We start from the raw sequence: 14,862 nt of genomic DNA on the forward strand, positions 1-14,862 counted from the left end.
TCTGGTGAGGGGCACATTTCGGAGATGACAGATGCTGTTGTCTCCGTTCTTCTTGCCGGCTGCCGCTTTGCTTGTAGGATGCGTCTCGCTTGTTGTCTGTAGCCGACACAAAGCGACTGGTAAAATGTGTATTTGAGAAAGCGAGAAATGATGTCCAAGATTTTGCATCCATTCTGACCTGACGCAGGTGACGGCTCGGAGCGATGACCTCCAGACGCTGAATTCTAAGGAAATATTGAGTGCTATCTTCTGCACAGCGAGGCACTGACTCCGACATCTCCCCATGCCCCCGTCGTCCCCCGCCGTCTTCCCCCTGCCGCCCTCCGCAGTCTCTCTGTGCCCCAGCTCTCTCCCCGCCGTCCCCCTGTGTCCCTGCTGTCTTCCTGCCGCCCCCACGTGCCCTCGCTGTCTTCCTGCCGTGCCCCCGCTGTCTTCCTGCCGTTTCCCCGTGCCCCTGCTGTCTTCCTGCCGTCCCCCCTGTGCCATTGCTTTCCCCCCTGCCGTCCCCCTGTGCCCCTGCTATCTCCCCGCTGTCCCCCCATGCCATTGCTTCCCCCCCGCCATCCCCCCGTGCCCCTGCTGTCTCCCCGCTGTCCTTCCGTGCCCCTGCTGTCTCCACTCCGTCCGCCTGTGCCATTGCTTCCTCCCCGCCATCCCCTTGTGCCCCTGCGTCCCCGCTGTCTCCCCCTGCAGTCACCCCGTGCCCCTGCTGTCTCCCCGACGTCCTTCTGTGCCCCTGCTGTCTCCCCGCCATCCCCCCATGCCATTGCTTCCCCCTTCGTCCCCCCGTGCCTCTGCTGTCTCTCCGCTGTCCCCCTATGCCCCACATACAATGCTGCTCATGAAGTATCCGCTGTGGTGTGTGTGGAGACACGGGGCTCAGTGGGTGCTCTCGTCCACTAAAACCCGCCTGCTGGGTATGCTTATGTGCCTCCCTGGTTGTTGAGCCCTGGACGGTGTCCGAAAACACCAGTCCGCTGCAGCTCCCCTGGGTAAACCAGGCTGAGTAGTATCCCACTGCTGCCACCAATTGTGGGGACACGGAGCTCAGTGGGTGCTCTCGTCCACTAAAACCCGCCGCCTTTAGAAAGACAGCGTGGCTCAGGGCTCATCCCAACTGAACGCCGACCTCCTTAACCGTGGGCGTAACACTACTCAGACAACACAGGATGAGGGAACCACAATAATTAGACTTTATTGGATCCCCAAACAATTAACGGCACATAACACATAACCAGCAAAACACACAAATGTAACAGGCAACAGAGTCTCACCCTTCCGCTGGCTCACCAGGGATTTAGAATGTCCATGCCTCAGAGCTTCCAGGGCCGCTTACTCCAGTCCAGCAGCACCCCGCTTTTGGCGGGCACCCACCGAGAAAGGAATAATGCCAGATTCAGGAAGCTGTCTGAGGTCTGCAAAGTCTGTACCAGACCGGATTGTCCCAACCTGAGTGTCCTCCTTAGGTAGTCCTGGTATGATGATCTAATCCTGGCAGCCGGAGTCGAAATCCCTAGGCTGCGGATATGGTCTCCAACCGGAACCGGAGCTCCTAGATTGAAGCCATAAGATATCCTGATCCTCTAGTCAGCTCCGAAGAGCTTAGACTGGATCCATCAGCATCCATCAACCTTCATCCACCCTGGTGGCTTAAAGAAGTCCCTTTTATAGCCATAATCTTCCCTTAGGATACACTGCGTCCTCATCGATTGGTTGGACAAGATTGCTTCTCCCATTGGATGAATTTCAAGCTGCATGGATAATGTTCATTTAAATGATGTGCATAGAAAGACTCAGTATATCTACATGGAGTCGGCAAGTCACCGACTAGACAATGGCTACTAAGGTAATCACATTAGCAATACACAACTACAATACAATGATTACTGGAAAAGTCTGGAGAGCAATAGCTAAGCAAACATGACTTAGCACACATAAGAACAATAGTCTGGCTGAATGTTAAGAAACTTTAACCCATGAGAGTCCATGTCGTCACAGTGTGTACTCTCCTTGTAATCATCCTCTTGTTTTTCTTTATCCTAGAGTCGCCTTCCCGGTATCAAGGTGAAGTATCTCTTCTTGGCATGGCTGGGCATCTTCGTGGGCAGCTGGGTGGTCTACATCCACTATTCCTCCTACTCGGAGCTGTGCAGAGGACACGTGTGCCGCATGATCATTGTGAGTACAATAAGCAGATCGTCCATTTCCCTTTGTCTGTCTTGACTGTCGCTCTGAGTGCGCCGAAGACACCGAGTGTATGGAAAGAGGAATGTGTGATAGAAACCTGTGAGAAGTATCACTGCAATCTGCGGGGGCTCCTGCCAGTTTATGGGGTGCCTGCCATTCTCCGGGGCCTCCTGCCATTCTCCGGGGGCTCCTGCCATTCTGCGGGGGCTCCTGCCTATCTACGGGGGCTCCTGCCATCCTGCGGGGGCTCCTCCAATTCTGCGGGGGCTCCTACCAGTCTATGGGGGCTCCTGCCATTCTGCGGGGGGCTCCTGCCATTCTGCGGGGGCTCCTGCCATTCTGCGGGGGCTCCTGCCAGTCTATGGGGGCTCCTGCCAGTCTATGGGGGCTCCTGACGGTCTATGGGATCTCCTGCCAGTCTGTGGGGGCTCCTGCCATTCTGCGGGGGCTCCTGCCATTCTGTGAGGCTCCTGCCATTCTGCGGGGGCTCCTGTTATTCTGTGGGGGCTCCTGCTAGTCTGCAGCCTTTCGGCCTCCTACGATAATCACCGTCCTCGCAGATCGCGGTGAGATTTACAGGCGGCTTATTCCCGGTGTACACGCGCAGCTCTGCCCCTTTAAGCCGTTACTCCGGGTCCTCGAGCCGCGATTGTGAACATCACAGGACGACTTAATTTATTTGTTCCTGACTTCGCACCATTATGTGTCCGGCTTATTGTGCCGCCATTCACAGCACTCGGCCGAATCAAGAGGCTCCGGAGCCACGAAATTAAACCTGTTCTTATATCAAAAGATTTGAGAATGAAATCACTTCTTCCAAGTCTTCAGGATTGCATAAGAAAGCTATCTAATCTCCGGAGACAAGGACCCTCCACAGCTTCTCCAGTCACCAGGATTAAGGAACAGAAAAAGAAAGTGCCGGAACATCGAGAAGTAAGAAAAAATCAGGACGTCTCCTACTACAGAAACCTAAGGCCGGTAATGGTGGGAAGAATGTACTCAGTGATGTCACCGCTGATCTCTGGTGATGGATAGGCGGTGTTCTCAGTGATGTCACTGCTGATCTCTGGTGATGGATAGGAGGTGTTCTTCGTGATGTCACTGCTGATCTCTGGTGATGGATAGGAGGTGTTCTCAGTGATGTCACCGCTGATCTCTGGTGATGGATAGGCGGTGTTCTCAGTGATGTCACCGCTGATCTCTGGTGATGGATAGGAGGTGTTCTTCGTGATGTCACTGCTGATCTCTGGTGATGGATAGGAGGTGTTCTCAGTGATGTCACCGCTGATCTCTGGTGATGGATAGGAGGTGTTCTAAGTGATGTCACTGCTGATCTCTGGTGATGGATAGGAGGTGTTCTCAGTGATGTCACCGCTGATCTCTGGTGATGGATAGGAGGTGTTCTCAGTGATGTCACTGCTGATCTCTGGTGATGGATAGGAGGTGTTCTCAGTGATGTCACCGCTGATCTCTGGTGATGGATAGGAGGTGTTCTCAGTGATGTCACTGCTGATCTCTGGTGATGGATAGGTGGTGTTCTCAGTGATGTCACTGCTGATCTCTGGTGATGGATAGGAGGTGTTCTCAGTGATGTCACTGCTGATCTCTGGTGATGGATAGGAGGTGTTCTCCGTGATGTCATTGCTGATCTCTGGTGATGGATAGGAGGTGTTCTCAGTGAGGTCACTGCTGATCTCTGGTGGTGTTCTCAGTGATGTCATTGCTGATCTCTGGTGATGGATAGGAGGTGTTCTCAGTGAGGTCACTGCTGATCTCTGGTGATGGATAGGTGGTGTTCTCAGTGATGTCATTGCTGATCTCTGGTGATGGATAGGAGGCGTTCTCAGTGATGTCACTGCTGATCTCTGGTGATGGATAGGAGGTGTTCTCCGTGATGTCACTGCTGATCTCTGGTGATGGATAGGTGGTGTTCTCAGTGATGTCATTGCTGATCTCTGGTGATGGATAGGAGGTGTTCTCCGTGATGTCACTGCTGATCTCTGGTGATGGATAGGAGGTGTCTCAGTGATGTCACTGCTGATCTCTGGTGATGGATAGGAGGTGTTCTCAGTGATGTCACCGCTGATCTCTGGTGATGGATAGGAGGTGTTCTCAGTGATGTCACCGCTGATCTCTGGTGATGGATAGGAGGCATACTCAGTGATGTCACCGCTGATCTCTGGCGATGGATCGTCGGTGTTATCTGTACAGAGTGATTTCCGATTCGCTCATGTTCTTATATCTCGTTACTCTCTGATTCTTTCTTTCGTCCCTCTTCTCTTTCTTGTGGACGGTGTTTTGGTTCTGGTGAATTTCTTTTCCAGAACCATCTATTTCTCTGTTTCTAATGTCTGGTACCTGGCGCTCCTCCTGCAGACGTTGTTCTCGCTCCGGTTACATTCCCTTTCATCTCACTGGAGCCGCACCGGATGCCTTTCTATCCTCTCTGCTTTTCTATCCTTTTTTTTTTTCTATCTTCTCTGCTTTTCCATCCTCTCTGCTTTTCCATCCTCTCTGCTTTTCCATCCTTTCTGCTTTTCCATCCTCTCTGCTTTTCCATCCTCTCTGCTTTTCCATCCTCTCTGCTTTTCCATCCTCTCTGCTTTTCCATCCTCTCTGCTTTTCCATCCTCTCTGCTTTTCCATCCTTTCTGCTTTTCCATCCTTTCTGCTTTTCCATCCTCTTTGCTTTTCCATCCTCTTTGCTTTTCCATCCTCTTTGCTTTTCCATCCTCTTTGCTTTTCCATCCTCTTTGCTTTTCCATCCTCTTTGCTTTTCCATCCTCTTTGCTTTTCCATCCTCTCTGCTTTTCCATCCTCTCTGCTTTTCCATCCTCTCTGCTTTTCTATCTTTGCTGCTTTTCTATCTTTGCTGCTTTTCCATCCTCTCTGCTTTTCCATCCTCTGCTTTTCTATCCTTTGCTTTTCCATCCTCTCTGCTTTTCCATCCTCTGCTTTTCTATCCTTTGCTTTTCCATCCTCTCTGCTGTTCTATCCTCTGTGCTGTTCTATCCTCTGTGCTGTTCTATCCTCTGCTGTTCTATCCTCTGCTGTTCTGTCCTCTCTGCTGTTCTATCCTCTGCTGTTCTATCTTCTCTGCTTTTCCATCCTCTGCTTTTCTATCCTCTCTGCTTTTCCATCCCTTCTGCCTTTCCATTCTCTCTGCTGTTCTATCCCCTCTGCTTCTCTATCCTCTTGTTTGCAGGTGGTTTTCTTTGCGCACGTTGCAGATGTTTCTCGCTGGCGGAACTTGCTGTTTCCGCTCCCGTCCTCTCTTCTGTCTCCGGCGAGGCCGGGCAGATGTCATAACCCATTCATTACGCAGGTACATCAATAAAACATGGACATGCTGCAATGGTTTCCATTATATAATACAGGCGGCGGTCTGATGTTCTGCAGAGCGCCCAGAGATTTCGATCGCCGGGAAGCCACGATGATGATGATTTACTTACAGACCTCCATTTCCAAAGCAAATTACGCTGCACATCCAGAGGCGAGGGGTGCATCCGATCACCGGAAACACGGATTTAAAGGGCCAGAGTCCACGGGCTGAGAAAAACTAGAGTGGGCGTCTGGGAGAGGGCGGAATATAGAAAGGACCCTGCACCAGCAGCGATCTGCCGTCACCACCCGCGCTCTACATGAGGGGTTTATTGCAGGTATTTTTTTTTTTTCCAATATTTTTTTTCTTTAAATCAATCTTTATTAAAAAAAACAAAAAAAAATAACAGTTCTGCAGTTTTCACAGTTCCACTATTGCATTTTAGACTCGTACTTCCTATCCTTTCAGGAAGATAACAGAGGATCCACCATCCACAATAGGTGATGTCACAACTCACCTCCTCCTCCTACTGTACAATGACTGATAACAACTCTATATTAAGCTGATAATACAGGATCCACCATTCACAATAGGTCATGTCACAGCTCACCTCCTCCTCCTGTAATTCAATGTCTGATAACATCTCTATATACAGTAGGTATCCACCATTCATAATAGGTGGTGTCACAACTCCCCTCCTCCTCCTCCTGTACAATGATTGATAATAACTCTATATTGAGCTGATAACACAGGATCCAGCATTCACAATAGGTCATGTCACAGCTCACTTCCTCCTCCTCTAATTCAATGTCTGATAACATCTCTATATACAGTAGGTATCCACCATTCACTATAACACAGGTTCCACCATTCACAATAGGTGGTGTCACAGCTCACCTCCTCCTCCTCCTGTACAATGACTGAAAACAACTCTATATTGAGCTGATAACACAGGATCCACCATTCACAATAAATGATGTCACAGCTCACCTTCTCCCCCTCTACAATAACTGATAACACCTCCATATACAGTAGATTACACAGTATCCACCATTCACAATAGGTGGTGTCACAGCCCACCTCCTCCTCCTCCTGTACAATGACTGATAACACCTCTATATACAGAAGGTACACAGGATCCACCATTTACAATAGTCCCTCTTGTCCACCCGACTTTCGCTCCTGTCCCCTGACTTTCCCTAACCCCCCCGACGTTCACTGTTGTCCCTCCGACTTTCACTCCTGGGCCCCTGACTTTTACTCCTGTCCCCCAACTTTCCTGAACACCCTGACTTTTGCTCCTGTCCCCCTGAGTTTCACTCCTGTCCTCCTGAATGAGGCCGGAACGAGGCCGGAACGAGACAGGAACAAGGCAGGAATGAGGCTAGAACAAGGCAGGAATGAGGCCGGAACGAGGCAGGAACGAGGCCAGAAACGAGGCCAGAACAAGGCAGGAATGAGGCCGGAATGAGGCCGGAATGAGGCAGGAATGAGGCCGGAATGAGGCAGGAATGAGGCCGGAACGAGGCAGGAATGAGGCCGGAACGAGACAGGAATGAGGCCAGAAACGAGGCCGGAACGAGGCAGGAATGAGGCCGGAACGAGGCAGGAATGAGGCCGGAACGAGGCAGGAATGAGGCCGGAACGAGGCAGGAATGAGGCCGGAATGAGGCAGGAATGAGGCCGGAACGAGGCAGGAATGAGGCCGGAACGAGACAGGAATAAGGCAGGAATGAGGCCAGAAACGAGGCCGGAACAAGGCCGGAATGAGGCCGGAACGAGACAGAAACGAGGCAGGAACGAGACAGGAACGAGGCAGGAATGAGGCCGGAACGAGGCAGGAATGAGGCAGGAATGAGGCCGGAACGAGGCAGGAATGAGGCCGGAACGAGACAGAAACGAGGCAGAAATGAGGCCGGAACGAGACAGGAACAAGGCAGGAATGAGGCCGGAACGAGACAGGAACAAGGCAGGAATGAGGCCGGAACGAGGCAGGAATGAGGCCGGAACGAGGCAGGAATTAAGCCGGTACGAGGCAGGAATGAGGCCGGAACAAGGCAGGAACAAGGCAGGAATGAGGCCGGAACAAGGCAGGAATGAGGCCGGAACAAGGCAGGAACGAGGCAGGAATTAGGCAGGAAGGAGGCCCACATGGAGATATACTGATTTGTGACCTCTGGCGCCTCAATGAAGCACTGGTGTTGCCGGAAGGTCACAAATCACCGGAGACTGTCTGGAACGGTGCTGGAAACAGATGAAGATGCCGGAGGATGAGTATAAGACGGAGGCCGGGACTTAGATTTAAAGTACCACACTAGCAATGCAATAAAAACCCATAGGAAAACTCAGATTCAGCTGCAAACCACGGCGCCATAACCATCAGTCCGCTGTCACCTGCAGTCAGACAGGCGGCGTGGCTGCGTGGTTTTGGTCACAGTCCAGGGTCAGGGTCTGCTCAGTAGGGTCGTGGTTGGATTTCATTCTAGTCACTGAATATCTCTAAGTTTACTCGTAGGCAACAAGAAAGATGGAGATTAGGCCATGAATGTTCTGATGTAATAATATACTAATGTTATTCACACAGTGACCTATATAGATAGGAAATATAGACATAAAGCAGTAGAGAAGATATAAAGGCAAAACGGGAGGACGGGGGAGCAGCCTAACAGTGCCAGCAGCTCCGGTGCCATCAGTGCTGGAAAGGTGCAGGGGCGACCGGTGAGCATCTGTTTGTTTTTTCTATACTGGGGATTCCGACAGTTAATAGAGGGGCTTCCAAGTAGTGGTCAAACCCCCTAATAAAGAGTGTCTGAAGATAATGAAACCTACTGAAATAAAGAGTAAGCAAGTGTCCGACAGAAAACCTGACCCGTCTGTTATCAAACAAGGAGGGAGTGTCGCCAAAAGTGGTGCAGACTTAACCACACCACCTGAAGACATAATAAGGCTAAATGGGCCGCACTAACAGACGCTCGACACGTGTTTCACTATATTTGCTTCATCAGGAGATGAATGGGCCGCACTAACATATGCTTGACTTGTGTTTCACTATATTTGCTTCATCAGGAGGTGAATGGGCCGCACTTACAGACACTTGACACGTGTTTTCGCAAAATTCGCTTAATCAGGAGATGAATGGGCCGCACTAACAGATGCTCGACTTGTTTCACTATATTCGCTTCATCAGTAGGTGACGGGGCCGCATTGAAAGACGCTTGACTCGTGTTTCGCTATATTCGCTTCATCAGGAGATGAATGGGCCAAACTAACAGATTCTTGACACGTGTTTCGCTATATTCGCTTCATCAAGAGAAGAATGGGCCAAACTAACAGACGCTCAACTTGTGTTTCGCTATATTCGCTTTATCAGGAGATTAATGGGCTGCACTAACAGATGCTCAACTCGTGTTTTGCTATATTCGCTTCATCAGGAGATGAATGGGCTGCACTAACAGACACTTGACACGAGTTTCGCTCTATTAGCTTCATCAGGAGGTATCCTATATAAATGTTATATTTTATAAATATATATAGTGTATGATGTCTGCATGATGAATGTTATGTATTTATGAGGTGTATGATGACATAGATCCATGCTGTCGGCCAAAGTGGTGACGTTTCACCCTCCTAGATCTTTATCCAAACTGTTCTCTATATGAAGTGAGCAGGATGAAGGCGTCCAGGTAGGAATGTTGTATTTACGGGGGTAGATGTTGCCCTTTGACGTGAGAACATGGTGGTTTTCCCTATCTGCAGCGGTCGCTCCTTTATAAGACGGTTACATTTGGCGGACGCCCTGCAGCTGCGGCCCCCGTGTGATGTGTATCCGCCTCTACGGATGAATCTATATCCCCCAGTACCGGAGCGATGGAAGACTCGCCTTCTATTACGAGGCTTCCATATGTGGCCGCCGGTGTGAATTGGTCTGTTGTGCGGGTAATGAGCCGTGCAGGCAGAGAATGCTCCATCTCCTTAACCTCTCACTTCAGCGCAGCCGGCGCGTTGATGAGCCGGAATGAGGTTTGTCTTATCACCTGTCACCTGTCACTCCGCAGATTGACCCGTCTGCTGCTCGCAACGCAGAAAATCATCACCCCCCCAACTGTGGAATCTGCAGACACTGGTGAGGCTTCCCAGTCTCCTGTCACTAATAACTGGGGAATCTGCAGACACTGGTGAGGCTTCCCAGGCTCCTGTCACTAATAACTGGAGAATCTGCAGACACTGGTGAGGCTTCCCAGTCTCCTGTCACTAATAACTGGGGAATCTGCAGACACTGGTGAGGCTTCCCAGTCTCCTGCCACTAATAACTGGGGAATGTGCAGACACTGGTGAGGCTTCCCAGTCTCCTGTCACTAATAACTGGGGAATGTGCAGACACTGGTGAGGCTTCCCAGTCTCCTTTCACCTCCTAACTGGGGAATCTGCAGACACTGGTGAGGCTTCCCAGTCTCCTGTCACTAATAACTGGGGAATCTGCAGACACTGGTGAGGCTTCCCAGTCTCCTGCCACTAATAACTGGGGAATGTGCAGACACTGGTGAGGCTTCCCAGTCTCCTGTCACTAATAACTGGGGAATCTGCAGACACTGGTGAGGCTTCCCAGTCTCCTGTCACTAATAACTGGGGAATCTGCAGACACTGGTGAGGCTTCCCAGTCTCCTGTCACTAATAACTCGGGAATCTGCAGACACTGGTGAGGCTTCCCAGTCTCCTGTCACTAATAACTGGGGAATCTGCAGACACTGGTGAGGCTTCCCAGTCTCCTGTCACTAATAACTGGGGAATGTGCAGACACTGGTGAGGCTTCCCAGTCTCCTGTCACCAATAACTGGGGAATCTGCAGACACTGGTGAGGCTTCCCAGTCTCCTGTCACTAATAACTGGGGAATCTGCAGACACTGGTGAGGCTTCCCAGTCTCCTATCACCAATAACTGGGGAATCTGCAGACACTGGTGAGGCTTCCCAGTCTCCTGTCACTAATAACTGGGGAATCTGCAGACACTGGTGAGGCTTCCCAGTCTCCTGTCACTAATAACTGGGGAATGTGCAGACACTGGTGAGGCTTCCCAGACTCCTGTCACTAATAACTGGGGAATGTGCAGACACTGGTGAGGCTTCCCAGTCTCCTGTCACTAATAACTGGGGAATCTGCAGACACTGGTGAGGCTTCCCAGTCTCCTGTCACTAATAACTGGGGAATCTGCAGACACTGGTGAGGCTTCCCAGTCTCCTGTCACCAATAACTGTGGAATCTGCAGACACTGGTGAGGCTTCCCAGTCTCCTGTCACTAATAACTGGGGAATCTGCAGACACTGGTGAGGCTTCCCAGTCTCCTGTCACTAATAACTGGGGAATCTGCAGACACTGGTGAGGCTTCCCAGTCTCCTGTCACTAATAACTGGAGAATCTGCAGACACTGGTGAGGCTTCCCAGTCTCCTGTCACTAATAACTGGGGAATGTGCAGACACTGGTGAGGCTTCCCAGTCTCCTGTCACTAATAACTGGGGAATCTGCAGACACTGGTGAGGCTTCCCAGTCTCCTGCCACTAACAACTGGGGAATCTGCAGACACTGGTGAGGCTTCCCAGTCTCCTGTCACCAATAACTGGGGAATGTGCAGACACTGGTGAGGCTTCCCAGTCTCCTGTCACCAATAACTGGGGAATCTGCAGACACTGGTGAGGCTTCCCAGTCTCCTGTCACTAATAACTGGGGAATCTGCAGACACTGGTGAGGCTTCCCAGTCTCCTGTCACTAATAACTGGGGAATGTGCAGACACTGGTGAGGCTTCCCAGTCTCCTGTCACTAATAACTGGAGAATCTGCAGACACTGGTGAGGCTTCCCAGTCTCCTGTCACTAATAACTGGGGAATGTGCAGACACTGGTGAGGCTTCCCAGTCTCCTGTCACTAATAACTGGGGAATCTGCAGACACTGGTGAGGCTTCCCAGTCTCCTGCCACTAACAACTGGGGAATCTGCAGACACTGGTGAGGCTTCCCAGTCTCCTGTCACCAATAACTGGGGAATGTGCAGACACTGGTGAGGCTTCCCAGTCTCCTGTCACCAATAACTGGGGAATCTGCAGACACTGGTGAGGCTTCCCAGTCTCCTGTCACTAATAACTGGGGAATCTGCAGACACTGGTGAGGCTTCCCAGTCTCCTGTCACTAATAACTGGGGAATCTGCAGACACTGGTGAGGCTTCCCAGTCTCCTGTCACTAATAACTGGGGAATCTGCAGACACTGGTGAGGCTTCCCAGTCTCCTGTCACTAATAACTGGGGAATCTGCAGACACTGGTGAGGCTTCCCAGTCTCCTGCCACTAATAACTGGGGAATCTGCAGACACTGGTGAGGCTTCCCAGTCTCCTGTCACTAATAACTGGGGAATCTGCAGACACTGGTGAGGCTTCCCAGTCTCCTGTCACTAATAACTGGGGAATCTGCAGACACTGGTGAGGCTTCCCAGTCTCCTGTCACTAATAACTGGGGAATCTGCAGACACTGGTGAGGCTTCCCAGTCTCCTGTCACCAATAACTGGGGAATCTGCAGACACTGGTGAGGCTTCCCAGTCTCCTGTCACTAATAACTGGGGAATCTGCAGACACTGGTGAGGCTTCCCAGTCTCCTGTCACTAATAACTGGGGAATGTGCAGACACTGGTGAGGCTTCCCAGACTCCTGTCACTAATAACTGGGGAATGTGCAGACACTGGTGAGGCTTCCCAGTCTCCTGTCACTAATAACTGGGGAATCTGCAGACACTGGTGAGGCTTCCCAGTCTCCTGTCACCAATAACTGTGGAATCTGCAGACACTGGTGAGGCTTCCCAGTCTCCTGTCACTAATAACTGGGGAATCTGCAGACACTGGTGAGGCTTCCCAGTCTCCTGTCACTAATAACTGGGGAATCTGCAGACACTGGTGAGGCTTCCCAGTCTCCTGCCACCAATAACTGGGGAATCTGCAGACACTGGTGAGGCTTCCCAGTCTCCTGTCACTAATAACTGGAGAATCTGCAGACACTGGTGAGGCTTCCCAGTCTCCTGTCACTAATAACTGGGGAATCTGCAGACACTGGTGAGGCTTCCCAGTCTCCTGTCACTAATAACTGGGGAATCTGCAGACACTGGTGAGGCTTCCCAGTCTCCTGTCACCCTCCTAACTGGGGAATCTGCAGACACTGGTGAGGCTTCCCAGTCTCCTGTCACTAATAACTGGGGAATCTGCAGACACTGGTGAGGCTTCCCAGTCTCCTGTCACTAATAACTGGGGAATCTGCAGACACTGGTGAGGCTTCCCAGTCTCCTGTCACTAATAACTGGGGAATGTGCAGACACTGGTGAGGCTTCCCAGTCTCCTGTCACTAATAACTGGGGAATGTGCAGACACTGGTGAGGCTTCCCAGTCTCCTGTCACTAATAACTGGGGAATGTGCAGACACTGGTGAGGCTTCCCAGTCTCCTGTCACTAATAACTGGGGAATCTGCAGACACTGGTGAGGCTTCCCAGTCTCCTGTCACTAATAACTGGGGAATGTGCAGACACTGGTGAGGCTTCCCAGTCTCCTGTCACTAATAACTGGGGAATCTGCAGACACTGGTGAGGCTTCCCAGTCTCCTGTCACTAATAACTGGGGAATCTGCAGACACTGGTGAGGCTTCCCAGTCTCCTGTCACTAATAACTGGAGAATCTGCAGACGCTGGTGAGGCTTCCCAGTCTCCTGCCACTAATAACTGGGGAATCTGCAGACACTGGTGAGGCTTCCCAGTCTCCTGTCACTAATAACTGGGGAATCTGCAGACACTGGTGAGGCTTCCCAGTCTCCTGCCACTAATAACTGGGGAATCTGCAGACACTGGTGAGGCTTCCCAGTCTCCTGTCACTAATAACTGGGGAATCTGCAGACACTGGTGAGGCTTCCCAGTCTCCTGTCACTAATAACTGGGGAATCTGCAGACACTGGTGAGGCTTCCCAGTCTCCTGTCACTAATAACTGGGGAATCTGCAGACACTGGTGAGGCTTCCCAGTCTCCTGCCACTAATAACTGGGGAATCTGCAGACACTGGTGAGGCTTCCCAGTCTCCTGTCACCTCCTAACTGAGGAATCTGCAGACACTGGTGAGGCTTCCCAGTCTCCTGTCACTAATAACTGGGGAATCTGCAGACACTGGTGAGGCTTCCCAGTCTCCTGTCACCCTCCTAACTGGGGAATGTGCAGACACTGGTGAGGCTTCCCAGTCTCCTGTCACTAATAACTGGGGAATCTGCAGACACTGGTGAGGCTTCCCAGTCTCCTGCCACTAATAACTGGGGAATCTGCAGACACTGGTGAGGCTTCCCAGTCTCCTGTCACTAATAACTGGGGAATCTGCAGACACTGGTGAGGCTTCCCAGTCTCCTGTCACTAATAACTGGGGAATCTGCAGACACTGGTGAGGCTTCCCAGTCTCCTGTCACTAATAACTGGGGAATCTGCAGACACTGGTGAGGCTTCCCAGTCTCCTGCCACTAACAACTGGGGAATCTGCAGACACTGGTGAGGCTTCCCAGTCTCCTGCCACTAATAACTGGGGAATCTGCAGACACTGGTGAGGCTTCCCAGTCTCCTGCCACTAATAACTGGGGAATCTGCAGACACTGGTGAGGCTTCCCAGTCTCCTGCCACTAACAACTGGGGAATCTGCAGACACTGGTGAGGCTTCCCAGTCTCCTGCCACTAATAACTGGGGAATGTGCAAACACTGGTGAGGCTTCCCAGACTCCTGTCACTAATAACTGGGGAATCTGCAGACACTGGTGAGGCTTCCCAGTCTCCTGTCACTAATAACTGGGGAATCTGCAGACACTGGTGAGGCTTCCCAGTCTCCTGTCACTAATAACTGGAGAATCTGCAGACACTGGTGAGGCTTCCCAGTCTCCTGTCACTAATAACTGGAGAATCTGCAGACACTGGTGAGGCTTCCCAGTCTCCTGTCACTAATAACTGGGGAATCTGCAGACACTGGTGAGGCTTCCCAGTCTCCTGTCACTAATAACTGGGGAATCTGCAGACACTGGTGAGGCTTCCCAGTCTCCTGTCACTAATAACTGGGGAATCTGCAGACACTGGTGAGGCTTCCCAGTCTCCTGTCACCAATAACTGGGGAATCTGCAGACACTGGTGAGGCTTCCCAGACTCCTGTCACTAATAACTGGGGAATCTGCAGACACTGGTGAGGCTTCCCAGTCTCCTGTCACTAATAACTGGGGAATCTGCAGACACTGGTGAGGCTTCCCAGTCTCCTGCCACTAATAACTGGGGAATCTGCAGACACTGGTGAGGCTTCCCAGTCTCCTGTCAC

At 51.3% G+C, this 14,862-nt stretch overlaps 1 protein-coding gene across 1 annotated transcript in view; it reads left to right on the top strand.

Annotated features, from left to right (window-relative positions):
• Positions 1–14,862, top strand: part of DIPK1B (divergent protein kinase domain 1B) — a 97,318-nt gene that overhangs the window by 35,771 nt on the left and 46,685 nt on the right. The window contains exon 2 of the mRNA XM_075324344.1: positions 2,044–2,178. Within this exon, the coding sequence (XP_075180459.1) occupies positions 2,044–2,178 (135 nt within the window). The remainder of the gene's footprint in view (positions 1–2,043; positions 2,179–14,862) is intronic.

The sequence above is a fragment of the Anomaloglossus baeobatrachus genome, chromosome 9 (genome assembly GCF_048569485.1).
Source record: "Anomaloglossus baeobatrachus isolate aAnoBae1 chromosome 9, aAnoBae1.hap1, whole genome shotgun sequence".
In the NCBI taxonomy this organism is placed as follows: Eukaryota; Metazoa; Chordata; class Amphibia; order Anura; family Aromobatidae; genus Anomaloglossus; species Anomaloglossus baeobatrachus.